Below are 23,983 nucleotides of genomic sequence, written 5' to 3' on the forward strand. Positions count from 1 at the left end.
CCAGCCGAGGGCTTCCACCTGCTCCTGCTCGCGCCACGGGATCGTTCCTAGGGCCGGGAAACCCGCCACTAGCGACCGCCCCCGTGGTAGCCCTGGTTCGGCGTCGGTTCTGAGCCGGCCCTCCTGTCCACAGTTGCAGAAGCGCTTTCTGGACTGGTCCCTGCTGGATCTGCGGGTCTTCGCACGACGTCCTCCGAGCCTGCGCTGCCGCCCGGGCACCTTCATGCTGGCACTGCCTGTCGCCCTGAAGGCCGTAGTGTCCCGGAATCACAGTGTCCCTGCTGGGAGTCAGCTTTCCAGCTGGTGGGCGGGATCGGCCGCTGCTCTGTCCTGACCACGCCCCCTCTGTTTACCGGCCCCTCCCTCCGCCCAACTGGCCCCATCCCCTTAGTGCCTCGGTTGCCCTGCTCTTCCCTGGCCCACTCTTACACGCAGTCCCCGCCCCTAAGGATAAGCCCCGCCCACTCCTACCTTCTGGTCTCCGACTACCCTATATCTCCTCCCCAGTCCCTGCACTTCTTAGCCTCGCCCCCTCCTATCCCAGGCCTCCTCTCCATGTTCAAATGGCTCCCCAGGGGCTGGGGATACGGGTCCGCAACGCTTTGTCCAACACCTCTTCCTACTTTCGGCTTTGTGTCCTCCATGAGGCCTAGCTCTTCCTCAGTATCTCCTCTGGGCTGGGAGGCCAGAGGTGGGTCCTGCATGAAGCCTGAATTGGAGGGGAGGGTTCATACCAGCACGATGCTGAGATTGTGGCTCAGGTCTTTGTGTCTGAGCAGAAACTCAGGGCCTCCCTGAATCTGATCAAGTGAGAGAGAGCTGCTCCTTTCTGTATGGGTTCCTACTGGGGGGTTGGAGCCGCAGGGCTGCCTGAAAGGGAAAGATCCCTCTCACCTCCTATTCCTGCTGTTTCTGAAATCTCAGCCTGCATTCACATGTAGGGCCCCTTGCCGTGAGTGGTGTGTAATGCCTCATCTGGAGCCCACCTTGTGCCCACCAAGGTTCCCAGGGAAGACTCCTACTGCTTGGCCCCGGGACACCTGAGTAACCTGCTTTATGGGAGAGTCTGACTATTTCCAGGTTCCAGACCTCAAGACGCTGCTGGGCATCGCCCTCTAGGCAGTGGTGCTGCCCTATATCAACCTTGAGCCGCCGGGGAGCCTGCCATCACCCCATCACCCTCAGCCCTGGGGCCGGCTTCCCAAACAGATGTTCCTTGTCACAGCACTGCTGCACATCTGGAGCCTGGAGTTCCCACAGAGATGGGGGTGGGAGAGGGTAGAGAAGAACAGAGGGTCAAGTTCTCCAGGGTCAAGTTCTCCCTTGGGAGGCCCTTGTAATGGATGGGGAAACTGAGGCCCAGAAATGGAGCCACTTAGTCACGAGTGTGGCAGCAGTAGAGCCTACACATTTGCCACTCACCCCAGTGCAGCCAGCATCCACCTGCCCCTGGAAAGTTCTGACAAGACTCAAGGTGTGTCCTCCCCAGGTTGCCTGAAGGAGGGCCTTACCTCATCTTCTGTCCTTAGGGTTAATCTTCAGGATACCCTGGACAGCATCCAAGAGGTAAGGTGGTCCTCTTTGGGTTCTCTCAAATCTGGAATTCCCTTGATCATGGGGAAGGGGGAGGAGCAGCCCCCAGGAGTAAGCAAGGCCAGTCCTGGGAGCTGGGGTGTCTTGGACATCCAGGAGACTCCCACACTGCCTTCTCACCTCCCAGAATGGAGGTGACATGCATCCTGCCCACTCTACGGTCTCTCTAGCACCTCCCCCTGAGTCCCTGCTCTTCAAGACTCATCTGCTTCCAGGGCACTAAGCCCCTTCCTCCAGGCACTGGCTAGCGTGGGTCTCTATGGCTTCACTGGGCTATAGGAACCCTGATGGGTGGGTGGGTGCTCGGCACACCTCAGGGGACCAGAGCTTCGAGACCTAGAAAGTTCTGGCCCCAGGCCACGAAAGAATTCACAGCCTTCACCCATCAGTCCAGAATCAGTATTCTAACAATTCCAAGCCATATTTACTGAACGCATTTTCTGCTCCATTTAACCACATCACTCCCCTACTTACCGTTTTTGGCTTCCCAGCTTTAAAATAAAATCCAAGATCCACACCATGGCTTATGAGGCCCTGCTTGGTACTCCAGCCTCTCTCCAGCTTTCTCCTTTGCCCATTACACTCTGGCCAAGATGGCCTCTCTCTGTTCTGTGAATACACCTGTGTTTTTCTGCCTCTGGGCCTTTGCACAGGCCTCTCTCTGCTTGGAACTGGATTGTAAGCCCTAAAATGGCAGGGACCGTGTTTGGTTTTGTTTGTCTCTAAATCCCCAAGCGTTTAACCTGTTAAACAATAGACAATAATGCCAGCTGTAATAGGTCTTAATAAATAGTTCTTGAATAAATGTGCCTGATGCTTTTCTATTGACATATTTAATCTTTACAACAATCATGTAAGGTAAGAGATATCATTAGCTCTCTTTTTCAGAAAACAGAAACTCAGGGAGGTTTGGCCATTTGTTGAAGGTCACACAGCTAAGATTTGAACCCAGGGGGAGGCTTTTTTCACCTGTCATTGAGTATGAGGGCATTCGTGCCAGGTGGTACACCACAGGCCAGCTCCCAGATTCTAGATGCTTGTAGCTTCCTGGCGCAGGAAGGCATGGGGTCTGGGCTGGAAAGTTGCCAAGACTTGGGTCCTCAAAAGCCCTTGGGTCCTCAAAAGGGAGCATTCCAGGTGGAAGAAACAGCGGTGAGCAAAGGTGTGAAGGCAGGAAGATCCAGCTCCTGGGACAACCGGACTCACAGGGCTGGGCCAGCCCAGGACACACAGCCAGCTGGTCCCAGGGCTGCGTCAGCTGGGGGTCTCCAGAGGCAGGACCCCGGTGGGCAGGCAAATTGAGGCGGGGAGTCATTGTGCAGCCCCTCTCCCCAGTCTGTGGCTGGGAGCCCCCAGGGACACGGGCTGGGCTCTCCCAGGCAGGACGTTCCCACGCGGGGGCGGTCCTGGGAAAGGCTGTGGGGCGGGCCCGGAGGCGGGCGCCAGCGCTCCGGTCCCTCTGCAGCCTGTTCTGTTACTTGCTCCGCAGACCCGGGTCGCGCTCTGGCTTCCGCTGAGCCGCACGGTGAGTGAGTGGGTGGGGAGAGCCCCGGCTGCCCAAACCCGGGCCGGTGGGGGACGCGGCTGGGACTCCGGCTTTTACCACCCGGTCAGGGCCCGTGGGGACGCTGCTATAGAGGAGGATGGGGGTGGGGGTGGGGTGCGGCTACTGGCAGCTCAGAGTTGAGGGGAACTTTCCTCCGTCCGCATATGGGGAGCCATCTCTGTCCTCAAATGTAGATTACTCCTTCCCTCCCCATAGGTGGGGCTCTCAACCACTCATCACTGATGGGGAGCCCTTCCTTTCCAGATGTGCGGCCCCTTCCCACTTTCCATATATGGTACACCCCTCCCTCTCTCTAATGATTGGGTGCCTCTCTTTCCCTAGATGTGGGGCCTCTTTCAATTTCCAGAAGTGGGATACCCCCTTCTTCTCCCCAGATGTGTGCCTCTCTTCCTCCCTCTGACCCAGTTTGGTCCTTGTCCTCCTCTAAGTCCCCTCCTCGCTCCCATGGGATGCCAGACCCTGAGATTTCCCTGGGGATGGGAGGTTGGGCTCGCCTGTCCCCCTCTCCCACCAGGTCCAGCAGAGCAGGCTTTCCAGGCACGTAGGCAGCCAATTATGGGGGAAGGGGTGGGGGCCAAACCATCTGCAGGAGACCTTGGCAGATGGCCCTGTAGCGAGGAGAGTTATCCCAGGACCTGCTCCCTCCCTACCTGGACTCCCACCCAGTTTCCTCTAGAGGGCAAACAGCTGAGAGAGGTTTCCCAACCTAGCCACCATGAGCTGGGGCTGGAACCAGAACCCGGGCTCCCAGACCCAAACTGTTCAGGTCCTGCCTTAAGAGTCAGGCCTCCTCCCACTTCTCGGATGGTAAACTGAGGTCCCAGGAGGGGGCTCCAAATTTCTAGGATGCCCATCAACCCCCATAGGTATATCATACAAAATTAGAAGGGGCAGGGGCAGGAGGTGACCTTGAAATCCTGGGGACCAGTCCCCCAGCCATAACACCTGTGAAAAAGCTGTTCTTCTGTCTGGATCCTGAGGGGAAGGGCAGAGGGCAGAGGGCAGGACTCATCCACACCCCACCCCACCCCAGATGTCCTTTAGAGCTGCCTGGAGCTTGGTGCTGAGGAAAGGAGGACTTGGAATGCGAGGGATCCACAGCCCAGGAGGCACTGGTAAGACCTGGACACCCACCCCGCCCTGACCCTTGCCTAACTGCAAGGCCAGGGGCAAGGGTCCTGTCTGCAGGCTGCCCCTGGTCCCTTTCATGCTGCCCTGGGCCTGCCCCAAACCATTTCCCATGATCCTACCCCTTGGTCCGGGGCCACATTCTTCCAGGAAATAGAGACAGCCGTCCCCTTCTCCGAAGCTTTCTCAGGGTCTGACCCCCATATCTCAGGCCCCTAAGGCCTTTGTGTCCTGAGGTTGAGGGTGCTGAGAGAACCTTGGACTGCCTTTCCAGATGCTTGTGTCCATGCTAGTCAGAAGAAAGAGGCCTAAAGTAGGAGAGATTTCAGCCAGATAGAAGGGCCTTCCTGACCCTCTGGAGAATAAAAACAGATAACATCTATTGAGCCCTTACTATGTACCCTGAGCTGTGATAAACTTTTTGCAGAGATTAACACATTTAGACTTCACAGCAGCCACATGAAGCGGATGCTATGCTGTTACCTCCATTTCTCAGGTGAACAAACAGGCCCAGAGCCAGGACTCTTTGCCCAAAGCAGTTCCCATGCTATTTGGGCAAGGTGGTACCAATGCCCTCCTTGAGGGCATCTCTGGTGACAATAAACAGAAGAAGCTTTACTGAGACCCTTCTAGCACCCAGCCTTGTTCTGGACACTCACATGGAGCCCTTGAGGGCTTAGCCATCAGGGAAAGCTTCCAAGAATGGAAGCCAGAGGTAAAACCAACCTCTGTCTATCAGTGTAATTTATGGAGCATCTACTGTGTGCTAGGCATTGTGCTAAGCCTTCTGAGTGCATTATCTTGAAGCTTCCACAACAGTGTGAGGTAGGTTCTTTTACTATCCCCACTTTCCAGATGAGGACATTGAACACAGTGAGGTAAAGGGGCTTGTCAGAGCTGGGCTGGGGTGGAACTGGGGTTCCGCGGCTCCAGAGCTGTGCCCTTGACCACTCATTAAAAGCATAGGGATAGTGCTTTACAGTTTGCGGGGCAGTTTCCCATCTGCCATCTCAGGTTCATCACATTGAACCTTTCCCTACCCACTGCCCTTGCCTGATGTGTCCTCCTCACCCCAGATCTTCCCAGAGGACACAGGATTTGAAGCCAGAGGGGCTGAATTGCAGCCCTGGCCCGGCTCCCTTTTGCTCTGTGAATTTCGGCAAGTCCCTTAGCTACTCAGTTTCTTCCTCTATAAGATGAAGAGAACAATATCCCTGTCTCAGAGTGATGCCGAGCCAATGAGTCAACTCGCCCGAAGGCCTTAGCATGGCTCCTGGCACACAGTAAGTGCTCAGTAAGTGCCACCCTCTTTGTTAATATTACGGTTAGTGCCAGGACATCCCAGGGGCAGCCTGAACTCAGTTCTCCCTTGTGCCCGCAGCCCACAGCAAGGAGAAGATGCCCCCCTATACCAACTACCATGCCCAGCGCTCCTACCCCATGCCCGATGAGCCCTTCTGCACGGAGCTCAGCGCAGAGCAGCAGGCCCTGAAGGAGAAGGAGAAAGGCAGCTGGACGCAACTGAGCCACGCTGAGAAGGTGGCCCGTAGGTCTCAGGGTGGGGCTGGGGGCGACTTTGCAAAGAAGGGCCTGGCCTGTCACGGAGCAGTGGGCAGGGAGAGCCCCCAGCCAAGACAGCCAGAACCACCCAAAGACTCGAATGCACACCTGAGGGGTGAAATTCATTCCTTTGTTCGTTCATTTTTTTATTTGTTGAACTGTTTCTGCACAGCCTGGTGCTAGGCGATGCTGGGGGCACAGAAGTGAATCCCCCTGAGGGTTCCTGCCCTCAGGGTGCTCCCAGTCCAGTGGGGGAACCAACCCAAACCCAGATAGCTGTAATACAGGATATGCGGCTGGGTGAGGTGTGTTCAGGGGGCTGTGAGAACCCAAAGGAGAGAGAAAGGTGGAATCCTGGTGGGCCTTCCAGAGGAGGGTTGTTCCAGTTGGCTTTGGATGGTGAGGAGGAGGGGCTGCCAGGTAGTAGGAACAGCATGGGGAAGGATATAGGAGCTGGAGAGCATGGAGGGTCCTGGGCATCACTGAGTGGTGTGGGGAGATGGAGCAGAAAGAGGCAGATGAGGTGGGTGGGAGCACAGGGGCCTGACCCTGGGAAGCAAGAGCGACGTGTGACCCCAAGTGCTGCCCACCAGAAGTGCCCCTGGGAGCCAGCTTTGCCATCAGCTCCTGGCCATGCTTTGCACATCATAGATGCTCAATAAGAATTTGCTGAATGAACAGCATCTGCTGCAGGGAGGGGGAGGCTAGAGGTCCCTGAGGCCAAGAGCTGGCCCAGGGCCCTCGGAATGGATGCACCTGAGGCCCCTCCTCCCCCACCCCTCACCTGCCTCCAGTGTACCGGCTCCAGTTCCATGAGACCTTCACAGAGATGAACCGTCGTTCCAACGAGTGGAAGACAGTGATGGGCTGTGTCTTCTTCTTCTTTGGATTCACAGGTCTGCTGATTTGGTGGCAGCGGGTCTATGGTGAGTGGCAGTGTCTCACCTGGCCACAGCCCTCGGCCATGCCCTTGTGGCCACAGCCACCAGCCAAGCTTTGATAAGGGAACTATGCTGGCATTCATCTGAAGAGTTTTGAAAAGTCCCCCAAAGAGGTGTATGAGGAAGGGCAGAGCACGGCTGCCTGGGTTGGAATGTAGGGACCCTACCTCTCTGGGCCTCAATTCTCTCATCTGTAAAATGGGAATAATAGTGCCCACATCTCAGGGTTCTTGTGAGGATTTAATGAGAAAACTGTTGGCTAGTGCCTGGCACATAGTTATGAATGATGTTGTTACTGATTGCTGTTATTAACCATGAACATTTCAGTATATTGTTTTGGCTGCTGTAACAAAGAGTCTCCAATGTACAAGAGCTTAAACAAGATAGAAGTTTTTTTCCTCTCTCACAAAAAAGGCCAGGGGGAGTATGGGGATTCCACAATATCAGACTCCTTCTGTCTTGTTGCTCTGCCATCCTTAACATGCAGCTTCCTTCTTGACATACAAAATGGCTGCTCCAGCTCCAGCCATAAAGCCTACATTCCAGCCAAGAAGAGGAAAAGGGAGGACACACTCTCTTTAAGGTCCAGAAGTTGCACCACCACTTCTGCTCACATCCTATTGGCTAGAAGTGATCATATGACCATGCATAGCCACAAGGGAAGCTGGGAAATATAGTCTTTAGCTGAGTGGTCATGTACCCAACCGACCATTTATTACTACAGAAGAGTGATTCTCAAAGTGGGGTCTCTGGACCAACAGCTTCACTTGGGAACTTGTTAGAAATACAAATTCTCAGCCCCACTCTGGATCTACTGACTCAGACACTCTGAGGCTGGAGCCCAGCAATCTATGTTTTAATATCCCTCTGGGTGATTCTGATGCGCATTCGGGTTTGAGAAGCACTGCTCTGGAAGTAGAGGGGAGGATGTTGGGGATGAGGTGGCAGTCTCTGCCTCAGTTGACTTCACCTCCAGGGGCCTCACTTTGTTTCTTCTTCTGTAAAAATGTGATGGGAATTCCTGCCTTGCATGAGGATGAAATGAGAGAACCTTTGGGAAAAATTCTATTCTAGCCCAATGTTTGGTACTAATAGGTGCCCATAAAGATCTTTCCCTTCTTTCACACCCACTGGAATAGAAAGTACCAGGCACAAAGGTCAGGCAGGTTAAGTTGGCCTCAGGGGCAGATGGACCAGGAAGTAGGATGTGAGCGGGGCTTGGAGCTCTGGTCCCCAGGCCTTTCTTGATCCACACATCAAGGCACCTAAAATGCCTCCGTGAGTTCACCCTTTGGGTCCCCATAGTTTTAAAGTGAACACCCGTATCCTACCTCCCACTCCCAACCCCTTCAGGAAGCATAAGAAACTATCTCATCCTGGACCCTTCCCAATAAGTGGGAGAAAACTCAGTAATTATAGTTATAGTAGCTATCATGTATTAGGGGTTTTCATATCTTCCCTCATTCTGCCAATTGCATTATAAATACTAACACATTCAATCCCCACAACCCTAGTGGACAGGACCTGTTTTTGACAGGTAAGGAAACTGGGGCTCAGAGATGAAGTGACTTGTTCAAGGTCACACAGCAAGGGAGTGCTGGAGCTGGGATTTGGACCCAGAAAGACTTCAAACCAGTGCTCCTCTTACCCTTGGGTCACAGAGTAGGTGAGGAAACTGAGGCTCAGAAAGGGGAAGGACCTTGGCCCAGTTCCCACAGCAAGTCTAAGACAGAGCGGGGATCATAACTCAGAGGTCCCCGGAGTGCAGCTTTAGTGGGGAGTCTGGTGGGGGGTGGCGAGGGGTCCTCGTGCAGGGCACCCTGGCCCTGTGCCTGGAGACCCTGGCTCAGCGGGAGGGGGTGGGCCTGGCAGGGTCCCGCATGCCCCTGTCCCTACCCGGTTCCTTCCCTGCAGTGTTCCCTAAGAAACCCATCACCCTGATGGATGAGTGGAAGGCCCAGCAGCTCCAGCGCATCCTGGACATGAAGGGCAACCCTGTGCAAGGCCTGGCCTCCCGGTGGGACTATGAGAGGAAGGAGTGGAAGAAGTGACGTGGCGTCCCAGCTGCTCACGCTGCAGCTCTGCCCTGGCCCGGAGCCTACGGAGGCCCCTCCCCGCCACTTAACCCCAATAAAGCTGGCCTGCTCTCATCTGCCTTTAGTCTCCTCCACAGTCTCTACCTGCCATAAAGCCTACATTATACCTAAAATTGGGCAGGACAGTAGGTGAGAGGCAGTAGGCCACTTTCCAGGGCCCCACTTATCAGGGAGGGCTTCCTGGAGGAGTAGAGGTTGGGGTTGAGCCTTAAATGATAGGTGGGATTAGGAAAGGCAGGAAGGATAGGGAAGGCATTCCAGGTGGAGGGAATGGCTTGAGCAAAAGTAAGGACACTCCTATATTCGGTCAACTAACAAATACTTATTGAGTGTCTGCTGTGTGCCAGGTACTAATCTAGGCCCTGGGAATGCAGCAGTGAACAAGACACACAAAGTGTCTGGCCTCATGGAGGAGGTGTTTCTTTATGTGTGTGTGGCGGGGGTTGGGGGGGGGAGACAGAAAAAGGAATAAGTAAATATAATATACAGTATGTTACACAGTAATCAGTGCTATGAAGGAACAAAACAGAGCAGGATAAAGGGACAGAGCTAAAAGGGGTTTGGGGGTGGTAGGTGAGGCCTCTTAGAAGAGGTGGCATATGAGAAGACAAAACAGCAAGTGCAAAGATCCTGAGATAGGATTTTAGTTTGTCAGTTTGTGGAACATCAAGGAGGCCACAGTGACTGGAGTAGAATGACTTGGAGAGTAGTAGGAAGGTGTGTGTTGTGGGAGAGGGTTGGTCTTGGGGCAGAAAGCAGATTATATAGGAATACACACACACACACCCCAGAACCAAAGAGAGAAGCCTCCTTTCCTCTTGGTATGTCTCCTCCAGCACCCTCTACTGGAGAAGTTTAGCATCTCACTGTAAAGGGGGCGATGCTCAGGGTCCTGCTCATTCATTACCTTAGAGCAGGCACTGAGCGGGGAATTTGGGGTGGAGGGGCAATACATTGATAACTGGCACAGCATCTTTGAGAAAGTCTTGGCCAGGCCAATGGGGAGCCTTAGAGCAAAAAAAGCCCATTAGATGAGTCCTGTGTTGGGCAAAATTGACCCATCCCTAGAGTCCCCCTGTGCTCAATCCTTTGTAGTCCTTGGTTTCCTAGGGGGCTGTGGCCTTGGCATGAACACTGCAGCAGCTCTGAAAGCGCAGCAGCTGGAGGTGGTCATACACCTATCCTCTTCATAGCAGGTCCTCTTGAAGAGACATCTGAGCGGCACACCTCCAAGGACACCCTGGATGCCAATGGAGGGATTCAGCAGAGCAATTGGGACAATATTCATTCAATCAACAAATATTTATTGTGCATCCACTATGTCCCAGACTCTGGGGACAGAGTGAATGAGACCTCATTCCAGTGTCGTGATTTCCAGTCCTCATGAATCTGAAAGTCTGTAATGGTCACCCTAATAAATTATAGAACAGATGAGTGCTAAGAAGGGGAGATACATGGTACTTGGACTGACCTAATCTAGAGAAGTCAGGGTGGGCTTCCCTGAAGAAGTGTCTTCATATTTGAGATATTGTTGCCGAAATTCATCCTCTGTACACTGGTGCCAGATTAAACCTCAGAGACAGAATTTTGAGTGAAGTAGAAAGAAACAGCTCTATTGCTTTGCCAGGCAAAGGGGGCCCCAGTGGGCTAATTCCCTCAAGAATGTGTGTTCCGCCCTGGAGGGGGTAGTGAGGAGTCTTATAGTATTCAAGGATCAGGGTGTGATCAGGTCGTGGACATTGTTCTGACAGGTTGGTGGGGAGGTAATCAGGAGTCAGCATCATCAGCCTCCTGGTTCCGAGTGGACTGGGGTCTACATGCTTGCGGGCAGCCTACAGTTAACTTCTCCCACCGGGTGGGGGTTTCAGTATCTGCAAAACAGCTCAAAGGACATGGCTCAGAATGTTATCTATAGTCCTCGAGGAAGAACTAAAGGTCCTTGACTTTGTTTAATGGCTAAAGTATTATTATTTTGTCTTGCTTGACTGTTTTCCTTTCTTTCTGCATTTTCTCACTTCTTTGATTAACTTTATTCTTTAAAACCTTGACTAAAGTTTTTTTACAGACAAAAAGCAGGTGGAGGACATGGGTGGGGATCTATTCAGGGAAGGCCTCATAGGGTCCTGCTTGGTTACAATATGAAGGATGACTGGGTGTAAACTAGATGAAAGGGGTGGTGGAACAGCATTTTAGGCAAAGAAAAGCATGTGCAAAGGCCCTGTGGTAGTGAGGACCATGGCATGAAAGAGGAAATAAAGGAAGCCAGTGGGTTGTCAGAGGAGAAGGAAGAGATGAACAAGGGGAGACGGGGAAGTGGGAGACTCATACAGGGCCTTGGAGTCTCTGCTGCCTCTACTGAAGACACAAGTCTGGGGGAAAGCAGGGAAAGATGGAACTGAGGGAGTATGTGGCGGTCAGAGGATGGGGAGCCTTGAACATCCATTTAATTTTTTTTTTCTATTTTTAAAATACATTTATTTATTTATTTATTTTTGGCTGTGTTGGGTCTTTGTTGCTGTGCGTGGGCTTTCTCTAGTTGCGGCAAGCGGGGGCCACTCTTGGCTGCAGTGCACGGGCCTCTCATTGTGGTGGCTTGTCCTGTTGTGGAACACAGGCTCTAGGCGCACAGGCTGCAGCAGCTGTGGCGCGTGGGCTCAGCAGTTGCAGCTTGCGGGCTCTAGGGCGCAGGCTCAGTAGTTGTGGCGCACAGGCTTAGTTGCCCTGCGGCATGTGAGATCTTCCCAGACCAGGGCTCAAACCCATGCCCCCTGCATTGGCAGGCAGATTCTTAACCACTGCACCACCAGGGAAGTCCCCATTTAATTTTTATTTGAGAAAGACAGCTGCCTTAGTGCTAGGTTCTGTCTGGCCTGAGGGATCCATTTCACTGCCTTAGCATGAAAGATGCTGGGGATGCAGGCATGGAGCAGAAAGGAGCCCTGGCCTTCGGGTCTCCTGGCCTGTGGGCAGGACTGGCATGAACATGGCCAGTCGGAGGCTAAAGGGGATAAGAGCTATAGAAATGTTTGATAGTATGTTTTGACCCCATTATTTTGACCCAGGCCCTGATGCTTTGCTAGAAGCAGGAGCAGTTTTGACATAACTGAAGATGTTGAACTATGCAGGCGATAAACTTTGCTTAGATTAATAAACTGCTAAGAAATTATGTTGTGGGTAATAAAGAAAATTGTCAAAATTGGCCTGGGGAAAATTAGATGTTGTACTAGTCATTTTTTCGCCTACAATAATGCTGTGTAACAAACAACCCCAAAACTTGGTGGCTTATAACTTTGAGCATTTATTTCTATCTTTCATGGGCTTCTGAGTTGGCTGAGGCTCTGCTGGGATCCGCCAGGTTTAGTTCCAGGCTCTGGGTTGGTATTTTGGTTTCCTAGGGCAGCCGAAACAAAATACCACAGACTGGGTGGCTTAAACAACAGAAATGTATTTTCTCACAGTTCTGGAGGTTAGAAGTCCAAGATTGAAGTGTTGGTAGGATTGGTTTCTTCTGATGCCTCTCTCCTTGGCTTGCAGATGGCCTCCTTCTCACTGTGTCCTCATGTGGTCATTCCTCTGTGTTTGTATCCCTGGTGTCTCCATGTGTGTCCAGATTTCCTCTTCTTATAAGGACACCAGGCAGATCAGGTTAGGGCCTTCCCTGATGACCTCATTTAAGTTTATCACCTTTTTAAAGGCCCTATCTCCAAATACTGTCACATTCTGAGGTATTAGGCGTTAGGACTTCAACATAGGAATTTGCAGGAGACACAATTCAGCCCATAACAGTTGGGTTCAGGGTTATTCATGTGTCTCCTTTTTCTGGGACCAGCAAGCACATGTTTTTGTCATGACAGAAGTCAGAGACTCCTGAGGGTACAGAGAGACAGTGGGGACCCATGATGCCCTGAAAGCTCAGGCTCAGAACCACACACACAGAACCAGCACCGCGTTCCACCAGTCAAAGCAAGTCCTGTGGTGCTCTGGTTACAACTGCTACATTACAACCCCCCTTAAAGCTTAAAGGCATGAAACAGCCATTTCCTTATGCTCACTGATTCTGTAGTTCAGGAATTTAGGCAGGGCACACTGGGAACTGCTTGCCTCTGCTCTAGACTGTCTGGGCCGCCAGCTGGAAACACTCAAGGCTGTGGTCAGAATCTTCTGGAGGTGTTTTCACTTACACATCTGGTGGTTAACGTTGGCTGTCAGCTGGGACCTCAGTTGGAGCCGTCAACCAGAACACCTCTTTGTGGCATTCCCCAGGTTTTCTCTCTGTGTGGGCTAGTTTGGGCTCCCTCAAAGCATGGTGGGTGGGTTCCAAGAGAGCAAGGGGGAGGTGTATTGTAGTTTTATGATCTAGCCACAGAAGACGCATCACTTCTGAACCCTGTTGCTCAAGGCTCTCACAGAGATCCACTCAGGTTCAAGAGGGAGAGGACAGACACCTCCCCTACTTGATGGGAAGACATCAAGGTCAATGTAAGATGTGAGATGAATGAAACAACAAGGTCCTACTGTACAGCACAGGGAACTATATTCAATATCCTGTGATAAACCAGAATGGAAAAGAATATGAAAAAGAACATATATATACATTTATATATAAAACTGAGTCACTTTGCTGTACAGCAGAAATTAACACCACATTGTAAATCAATTATACTTCAATAAAATTTTTTTAAAAATGTTGAGAGATGAATGTGAGATGGGAAATACACTGTGGTCATCTTTGGAAAATATAGACTGCCATCCACAGTCAAGTTCAACATCGATGAGTAGAGAAACATCCTCCAGTAGAGGGTATATGGAGAGCGTGAGGAGGAAAGGCAGAACTGTGAGCAAATAATACAAACTACCACAGATGTCTAGAAATAACCAACACAAAATCAAGTTGACAGAAACGAAAACTGACATGTTAAATTAGATATTGACTCAAATTCAAACAGCAAATAAAATTTTGACATTTAGATAATCAAATGTGACCTGAAAAAATTGGACCAATTAAAAATAATGGACATAGTAGACAACGCACAATGGCAGGAAACTGGTGAAATCAGATATAGACTAAAAATGACTGAGAGAAGAATTAAATCTTCATGGTGGCATTTACCCCATGAAACTAAGTGATTTTCATGAAAAAATAATTTTGTAAAATTAAATTTAAAGTGGGAAACATTAGAAAGAATTTAACTTTGGTCATAAAATAACTGATGGAGGGATTAAATTTGTTTCATTCAGCTTGCCCAAGAACACTCTTTCTTGATGTATTGGATTAGTGTAATTCTGATAAAAATAATTGAATTCAAAACTCATAGTCAAAATAGTCTTGGGGTAAACACATATACGAGGTCAAAACATTTGGGTCAAATTATCCTGTAATATTGAAATTTTCTGTAAAAAATGAGAAACAAACTCAAGAGACAAATGAGGAACTAAAAAAGTATTTATCTGTATGACAGATAAAGGGCTGATTTCCTTTAAAAAAAAGGTTTTTTTAAACCCATCTAACAAATCAGTAAGAAAAAAACAAGAATGCAGTAGAAAGTAAACAAAAGTCATGACCAGGGAGACTATAGAAAAAGAATAAAAATGCCCTAAACAGTTCTTAAGGAAAAGTTCAAACATACAAAAAAGAATAGTTTAATAAACCTCCATGTGTCTCCCAGGAGTCCACAATTATCTGCTCATGGTCCTTATTTTCCCACCCCTGCCCCTGAATTATTTTAATAAATCCCAGGCATCATATCATTTCATTCATAAATATTTCAGTATGTCAGTAAGGACTGTTTTAATATACATAACCAAAATACTATGACTAGACATAAAAAAATCTTAATATTTCCTTAATATCAAATATCCATTCAATATGCAGATTTCCCTGATTGTCTCAAACATTTTTATTTATTTGAATTTTCTTGGAATGAGGATCAACCTTAAATCTAGATTGCAGGTGGTCATCTGAATCTTTGTCTGATTTTGGTATCAGGGTAATTCCCTTCCCTCTATTTTCTGGAAAATGTTATCTAGAAAGAGTGTTACATTTTCTTTAACCATTTGGTAGAATTCTCCAGTGAAATCATCTGGGCCTGGAGATTTGGGGGTGCGGTGGGGTAATTTTTATATTGCAAATTCAATTATCTTAGCTTTTAAAAGGCTATCAAATTATCTATTTCATTTTGGGTAAGTTGCAGTAGGTTGTACTTTACAAGAAATTGGTCCATTCATCAAAGTTGCATTTATTGCTATAAATTTCCCTGTGAGCACTGATTTTACTGCATCCCATAAGTTTTGGTGTGTTATGTTTCATCTGTCTCTGAGTATTTTCTAATTTCCTTTGTGATTTCTTCTTTGACTAATTGGTTATTTAACAGTGTGTTGTTTAATTTCCATGTATTTGTATATTTTCCAATTTTCCTTCTGTTACTGATTTCTAGTTTTATTTCACTGTGGTCAGAGAAGATGCATTATATTATTTCAATCTTTTAAATTTATAGAGACTTGTTTTGCAATCTAACATATAGTCTATCCTGGAGAAAATTTCATATGCACTAAAGAATGTGTATCCTGCTGTTGCTGGTAAAGCGTCCTATAGCTGTTTGTTAAGTCTAATTGGTTTGTAGTTTGCTTAAGTCCTCTATTTCTTTTCTTTTTTTTTTTTTTTAATATTTATTTATTTGGCTGCGCCGGGTCTTAGTTGCGGCATGTGGGATCTTTGTTGTGGCATGCGGGATCTTTTCAGTTGTGGCATGCAGGCTCTTAGTTGTGGCATGGTTCCCCGACCAGGGATTGAACCCGGGCCCCCTGCATTGGGAGTGCAGAACCTTAACCACTGGACCACCAGGGAGGTCCCAAAGTCCTCTATTTCTTCTCATTTCCTTTTGTGTATATTTTTAAGATATTTTCTTAATGGTTACAGTTAATTACAATTAACATCTTAAATTTATAACTACCTAGTTTGAATTGTTACCAGCTTAGCTTCAATAACATAAAAATTTCTCCTATACAGCTCTGTAGCTCTCCCTTTATATTTGTCAAAAATTGTATCTTTATACATTGTGTGCCCTGATAACATAGGTTTCTAATTTTTTATGCATTTGTGTTTTAAATCATGTAGGAATAGAGTTACAAACCAAAAATACATTAATACTCCTTTTATATTACCTATGTAGCTGTCTTTATCAGAGTTCTTTATTTCTTCATATGTCTTCAAATTTCACTGATTTCTGCTTTTATCTTTATTACTTCCTTCTTTCTGTTTGCTTTGAATTTACTTTGCTCTTCTTTTTCTACATCTTGAGGTGAGGACTTAGATTAATGAGTTGAGAATTTTTCTCTTTTGTGATGTATACACTTATTGACTAAATTTCCCGCTTGGCACTGTTTTAACTCTGCCCCACAAATTTTAATATCTTGTATTTTCATTTCATTTAGTTCAATGTATTTTTTTTTATTTCCCTTGAGACTTCCTCTTTGACCAATGAGTTATTTAGAATTATGTTGTTTAGTTTCCAAGTGTGTGGACATTTTCATGTTATCTTTCTGTTACTGATTTCCAGTTTGATTCCACTGTGGTCAGAGAATACACTTTGTATGATTTCAATTCTTTTAAATTTATTGAGGTTTTTGTATGGCCCACACTATGGTCTATCTTGGTATATATTTAATGGGCACTTGGAAAGAATGTGTTAAGTGTTCTATAAATGTCAATCGAATCCTGATGGTTGATGGTGTTGTTGAACTCTTTATATTTTTGGTCATTTTCTGTCTAGTTATTCTATCACTTGTTGCAAGAAGGGTATTAATTGTGATTTGTCTCTTTCTCTTTTTAGTTCCATCAGTTTTGCTGCTGTCCTTTGATTGTTGATTGCATGATATATTTTTTTATCCTTTTTCTTTCAGCCTGCCTATATCTATCTATTTATCTATATCTATCTATCTATCTATCTATTTTTAAAGATTAATTTTCTTTATTTTTAGCTGTGGTCTTCATTGCTGCGCATGGGCTTTCTCTAGTTGTGGCTAGCAGCTAGTCTTCATTGCGGTGCACGGGCTTCTCATTGTAGTGGCTTCTCTTGTTGCGGAGCATGGGCTCTGGGCGGGCTTCAGTAGTTGTGGCATGCGGACTCTAGAGCACAGGCTCAGTAGTTGTGGCACACGGGCTTAGTTGCTCCGCGGCATGTGGGATCTTCCCAGACTAGGGCTCGAACCCGTGTCCCCTGCATTGGCAGGTGGATTCTTAACCACTGCACCACCAGGGAAGTCCCTGCCTATATATTTTAAAAGGATTTCTTATAGACAACATATAGTTGGTTTTGTAAATTTACTCTGCCAATATCTGTCTTTTAATTGGTATATTTAGACCATTACACTTAATATAATTATTGATATGGTAAGACCTATCTCCTAATTTTCTTTCTGTGTGTTCTCTTTGTTATTCATTTCCCTGTTTTCTTTTTTCTGCCTTCCTGTGGGTTATTTGAAGATTGTTTTTTAGAATTCCATTTTAATTTATCTATAGTGTTTTTGAGTATGTCTGTACAGTTTTTTTAGTGGTTGCTGTGGGTATTACATTACATATACATAATTCGTCACAGTCTACTGTTGTTATCATTTTCCCCATTTGAGTGAAGTGTAGAAAGCTTACCTTTCTTTATGTCTCTTTACCCACTTTCATTATTGCCAGGTAGGGGTGGAATTCCAGGCTCCCAATGTGGCCTCCACTGACATTGTGGGGAGAAGGCGTAGCAGGAAAGGGCTCATTAACTGGCCAGCAGAGATGAAAGTCCTGGCTCCCTTGGCCTTATCTCACAACACCCCACATTGGTGGGAGTGGGGTCAGGGCACCTTGAATCAGGGTGGAAGCCTAGGCTCCCCACTCAGCCTTTGCTGATGTGGCTGGCCATAGTCTTCATAGTTTTTTTAGTGGTATTTGGCTGGAGTAGAGCTGTTATTGTCTAAACCTTTTCTGTCCTGCTAGGATGATCCTTTCGTAATCCTTTGAATAGAGAGAGCCGGCTTTGGTTGGGGCTGTTTTTTCTTTTCTGTGCCCATTGGCTTTTTTGGGTAGCCCACTCCAGCTTCTTTGGCCCCAAGTCTGGGGTCTCTGAGGCAGAGAGAAAAACCAGGGAACTCACCATCATGTTGTTCCTCAGGTCCTGAGGTCCCCGTGCAGTCTGCCTTCTCTTTACCTTTCAGAGTTTTCTTATGCTTGTTGCATATACAGTGTCCGGGGATTTTAGTTTTACCTAGCAGGAGAAATAGGGGAAAGCTCCTCTGCCCCATCTTCCCAGACATGGAAGTACAGAGGGGGGTCATCTGTCCTGAGGAGTTTCCCCCAATCTGCATTTTACTGATTGCATTGCCATGTATCATTTATTGTGTCTGTCTGTCCCCTGTATTTTCCATCAATGGTGGTCACATTTAGAGGCTTTGGTCAGATGCAGATTTGACTTTTTGGCACGAGTATTTCATGGGTGATCTTTTGCCAGGAGGCACATGCTGCCTCACTGTCCTTGTGTGCCATTGGCAGCCTTCGTTGGTCATTGTGTAGATTCATTAACTTATTAGGGATACAGATGGCTCTCAACTTATTAAAAGATGCCAACCTCAATTAGAGGTTTGAAAATGAAATTTTAAAGTATGGGATACTATTTTTTCATCGGCCAGATTGTCAGAGATCAAAGAGTGTTAACATGGATGTTGGCAAGTGTGCAGGAGACAGGCAGTTTCACAGGATTCCGGTTTTGGGTGTCCCCTTCCAAATGACAAATGGCCCAGCAATTCTACTTCTACGACTATCCTGTGGATACACACACGCGTGTGCAAAATGATGGATCAGTGAGGTTGTTTATTGCAGTTTTGTTTGGATTAGCGAAAGTGGCTAACTACCAATTGTTCCTCCCTCAAGCAGAATTTTCCAACTGATATGCTACTAAGTTTCATAAGTTGTGGTAGATGTGATGGTACCCCCGCCATGTGCCTTCAGACCACCCTCGAAGGTCAGGTGCAGCTTTGGTGGACAGTTCTCACTCAAGAAACAGGTGCCTGTGCCTCCTTGACCATAGGTTTATGCTTGGCAGGAAGCAAGTGCCAAATACTGAGGAGAAATGACCTAGGAGCAGCCCTCAGCTGATGAGGGATGGGAGTTAGTGTATAAATACCTCGTGTTCTTTCCCCTAGAATGTTCCACAGGTCTTTCAGGGATCCCCTGGGAAGGAGCCCCATTGCCTGAGCTGGGAGGTTCCTCATCATTGCATCTTCTGTTGACTTCCTGTCCTTCCCTGACTCACTGTCCCCACTACCCTGGGATCACCTTTTAAACTACTTATACCTGAATCCTTATTTTAGGCTTTGCGTTTGGGGGGTATCCATAATAAGGTTAGAATTAGCCCCCAGACTAGCCACCTCAGGGGTCCCCAGAGCACTGGTGGTGAGGGGTGGGAGGTCTGACAGCATAGCCTGATGAAGTTTGTATAATATTTATGGTGCCAGGAACCCTTCTTAAGCACTTTACAAGCGTAAAATTAGCATTAAGTCTGCATAACCACCCATCAGGTAGGTATAAGTATCATTCCCATTCTACAGGTGAAGAAACTCAGGCACAGGGAGGTTAAGTCACTTGTCCCAGGGCACCCAGCTAGCCCTGGAAATCTGGTTTTAGAGTCCAGCTACTAACCACTACACAGCCTGTCTCTCCTGCGGCTCCCGCTGTTCCACCAGGATGAGCTGAGCATGGCCAAGTTTGGGCTCTTCCTTCCTGGACACCTAACTGCAGTGATCACCTGCACAGCACGTGGCCACCCATCTGGGACGGCCACCCACCCTCCACAAGGACCCTCCACAAAGTCCATGGAGCCATTGGAGGCGTTTGCTTTCCAGGTGCCCAGGGAGCTTGGCACGAAGCCTAGGAGAGATTGATGTTCCTAAAAGGGATGGCCAACTAGCTGCTAGGGGATGTTGCACCACATAAAGAGTTTGCAAATAAGGGCCTTATCATTGTTTTTGTTTATTGTTATTGGTTTTATACTGCAGTTGGACAGGGCACAGTTGTTTTGTTTTGCTTGGTGGGTTGTAGGGGGTTGGGGTTTGGGGGGAGTACTTTTCACACCAGTGCAATTTAAGCCAAGCTGATGCGGGCACTGGTCATTTCCCACTCAGTAACAAATTTACAAACCATGTAAAATGTGTAAGACAAACGTAGCAGGCCAGGCCACTACATTATGTTATATATTTACAAATTTTATTCTTAGAAGACCGTTTTCTTTATGTCCCTATTCTCGGTACCTTAGTGTTTTAAGATTGACTTCCTCAAACTTTAAGACTGACTTGTTAAAATTCTGTAGTAAGACCATTTAAAGTCATAAGAATTTGCAAGGTTCTTTATCATGAAATTATTCAAGCTAATTATCCATGTGTGAACCTACTGAAATGGGATGGTTTAAATAATTTAGGAGGGAATTAATACTCCATATGCCCTGAATTCTAACATTAGTGCATGGATATTTATTAAACATCAAAGAGGACAAATTTGTAGGGATCATATATGTTCGTTTCTATTATTGTCTATATATTAAGAAAAAGTTCTTGGGTTTTTTTTTTTTTACCTCATGACAAAGGCTGTGATGGTGGAGATAGAAAAATGGAGAGCTGGATATTATGTAATGAATTTGATCATGATATAAGTTGCTGATTTTCCTGAAAAACTTGTTAATTTTTAAAAATTGCAGGGCTTCCCTGGTGGCGCAGTGGTTGAGAATCTGCCTGCCAGTGCAGGGGACACGGGTTCGAGCCCTGGTCTGGGTAGATCCCACATGCCGCGGAGCAACTAGGCCCGTGAGCTACAATTACTGAGCCTGCACGTCTGGAGCCTGTGCTCCGCAACAAGAGAGGCCGCGATAGTGAGAGGCCCACGCACCGCGATGAAGAGTGGCCCCCGCTTGCCGCAACTAGAGAAAGCCCTCGCACAGAAACAAAGACCCAACACAGCCATAAATAAATAAATAAAATTAAAAAAAAAATCTCTGAGAAAAAAAAAAATTGCACAAGCAATGCACACAATCATTATCTTAAGCTTTTATGGAATTCAGAAGGGTGAAAGCTGACTTTAAACCCTTGGCTTGCTAAAAGATTTTTTAAAAATTATAAATAGGTGTGAATTTTACAAAATACTATTTTAACATCTACTGAAATACCATAAGGATTTTCTTTGTGAATGTTTCGGTACAATGAATTACATCGAAAGATTTCCTATATTGAGTCAATCTTGTTTACCTGGAATAAACCCTACTTGGTCATGAACTATTATTCTTTTAATATGTTGTTAGATTCCATTTGTTAATATTATACTTAGAACTTTGGCTTGCATGTTCATAAGTAAGTTGGCCTAGAATGTGCTTTCCTTTCCTTGCCTTCCTGCTTTCCCTCTCTTCCTTTGTGCTATACAGCCTTGTTCAGTTTTAATAACAGTTATATAATTTTCTCAAAAAAAAAAAGTTTGAAAGCTCTAGGTCATTTCCTGTGTTCTGGAACTCACAATTATTTTAAAATACCCAAAATGAAAAAGTTCATTTGGATTCGAAATCCACTTGATTACAACACTGTATTTGTCAATTAAAGAAAGGGAAAAACTATTAAAACATTAAAATATAATTTCAACTGTAAGTTCTGGAATGGCTTAACATTTTCTTTTGTCACCTACTTGAGGTTACAAAGTCTTGTCAATGCTGACTACCAAGAATTTGAAGAGATCATTGTTAATAAACTTTGATCAGGAACTGTGTAAACCATTTTGATCATAAAACCTCATATAAAAAATTTGTGTTCATAGGAACAAGATCAAGTGTCTCAAGGAAAAAAATTTAAATAGTGTATTTAGATATATTAATCAAAGTTAATTCTTCATATCCGATGAAATATGTTGTATTTCATCTCTCATCATAAAAATATATAGAAATGGAATGAATTTTTCCCCAGAACCCATATAGACAGTCCAAAACCACTTCCAGCTTTTCCCCAGTGTGCATTTCCAATATTTCATGTGTGTGCCATGGCATGTTTAAGGCTGGAATCACTGAGTTCAAGGTCTGGTTAAAAAAAAAGTGGAATATTACATGGCTAGAAAAAAGAATGAATCTGCCATAAGTTAACTGTTGAAGCTGCACAACAGTGGGAGATTCGTGTATGAACATGGAAACTTCTATAAGATACACTATTTAGGTGGGAAAAGCAAGGCACAGTGTGTCTGTTACCATTTTTGGAAAAAAAAAAAAAGGATCAGAATATATTTATGTATTATGTGAAAATACATTTCTGGAAGAATCTCAAGAAGCTGGGGAGGGGACTTGACTGGCTAGGGTAAGGGATGGGGGCCAGCGTCGTGGGCCTAGAGGTGGCGGGAGCCTGGAGGCTTTGGAGAATGATGACCTTGAGCCCCGAGAGAGCCGTGGCAAGCTGTGAATCCGGTACCCAAGGGATGGTAGTGTAGACGTCCTTCTGGTAAGCAGGACAGTGGATGGAGGACGCCACGGAAAGCTGGTCAGGCGGGAGACAGAAGTCGTGGGCACTGCGCAAGGGCATCTGGGGTGGGAGCGGCTTTCAGCTGGCAGCCCCCGGCCACCAGGGGGCAGTCAAGCTCGCTCCTGGAAGCGGGCAGGGAGGAGCACCCGAGGCAGGTCCCCCGCCTCCAGGCCCGCCCCCCGGCCGGAGCGCCCGCCGCTGGAGTCCTGCTCCCTTTCCCAGGCCCTTCCCCGACCTCCGGCTACAGCCACGTGGAGCTCCGTGTGGAGCACCTCGTTCTTCCTCTTGGGGGTCCGCTTGATGGCGGGGTCATCGATGCCTCCCCCCTCAACTTTCAGTCTTCGTTAGGTTATCTTATTCCATTTTAACCACAATCGCTTGAGATGGGTACTGCTATCCTACCCATTTCATAGATGGGAAAGCTAGGGCATAGAGAGGATAGGTAACTTGCCCAAAGACCAGGAATGGCGACCCAGGATACATCCCTGGCCTGTCCACTCTCAGAACTGGAGCGTTAACCTAGCCATGGCTTCTCCACTCTGCTCCCCCTCCAGAACCTTCTTCACATAGCAGCCAGAGGGGGCTTTGGGGGCTCTAAGTGGTGTAGCACTCCCTGACAACCTCTCTCTGGCTCTCACTGCCCTCAGGACCAAGTACAGTCCCCTCATCCCACCTGTCTGGCATCATATTGACCCAGGAGCCCCCAGACACACCAACTTTTCTTCAACCCGGAGAAAACTCTTGCTCATCCTGTGCATTTGCTTCTTCTTCACCAGGACCACTCTTCTTGCCTCCCTGCTGCTTCTGGATAGCTCGTATAGATTCTTCAGGCCCTGGCTCTGATATCACTTCCTCCAGGGAGCCCTCCCTGACTCCCAGACAGGCTCAGGTTCCGTATTAAATGCTGTTAGAGCACTCACTATGAGCCTCTTGTGTTGCACTGGCCTCAGATGTGTGCTTCATTTTGTGATTATAATAATATCATTATTTCAAAACCTCAAAATCACTCTTGGTTCCTCTTTCTTCCTAGAGCTCTCTCCAATACATCAGCTGATCTTGTGGGATTATCTTTAAAATGTTATCTCAAGTCTGACTCCTTCTTACCTCCTTCCCCACTAGGTCCTTCATGTCTTGCCATGCTTCCTCAGGGTCATCCTGTTTCCACTTTTGCCCTGCAACAGCCAGCCATCCTTGTATTCGTCTGGCTGTCTCCCCGACCAGAATGGAAGCTCCATAAAGGCAAGGGCTTTGTTCCCTGCAGGATCCCCAGTGCCTAGGACTGTGCCTGCACAGAGCAGGGCTCAGTAAACACTTGCCAAGTGGCCATTTGACTGCTTCTCCCACTAGAATGTCAGTTCCTGAGGGCTGGGACTGTGTCCTGTTAACACACAGCCCCAGTGCCCAGCACACAGCAGGTGCTCAATAAAAACCCAGTGTACAGGTGGAGAAATTCAGGCCCAGAGGAAGGAAGGGATTTGTCCAAGGTCCTCCCCTAAGAGCAGCAGAGCCAGCACCGGTACCCAGCTCTCCTGCAGCCCCTCTGCCAGCCAAGCATCCCCCTCCTTTCCCTGTCCTGGAGCACA

The 23,983-nt window shown here is 47.4% G+C and overlaps 1 protein-coding gene across 1 annotated transcript; it reads left to right on the forward strand.

Moving 5' to 3' along the window:
* Positions 1–3,029: 3,029 nt before the first annotated feature.
* LOC103019629 (cytochrome c oxidase subunit 4 isoform 2, mitochondrial) lies at positions 3,030–8,944 on the forward strand. Its single transcript, XM_007193319.2, has 5 exons — positions 3,030–3,118; positions 4,194–4,275; positions 5,670–5,834; positions 6,643–6,774; positions 8,704–8,944. Exons 2-5 carry the CDS (start codon positions 4,194–4,196, stop codon positions 8,838–8,840), a joined length of 516 nt encoding a protein of 171 aa, XP_007193381.1. The 5' UTR covers positions 3,030–3,118; the 3' UTR covers positions 8,841–8,944.
* Positions 8,945–23,983: the final 15,039 nt, after the last annotated feature.

The sequence above is a fragment of the Balaenoptera acutorostrata genome, chromosome 15 (genome assembly GCF_949987535.1).
Source record: "Balaenoptera acutorostrata chromosome 15, mBalAcu1.1, whole genome shotgun sequence".
Lineage (NCBI taxonomy): Eukaryota > Metazoa > Chordata > Mammalia > Artiodactyla > Balaenopteridae > Balaenoptera > Balaenoptera acutorostrata.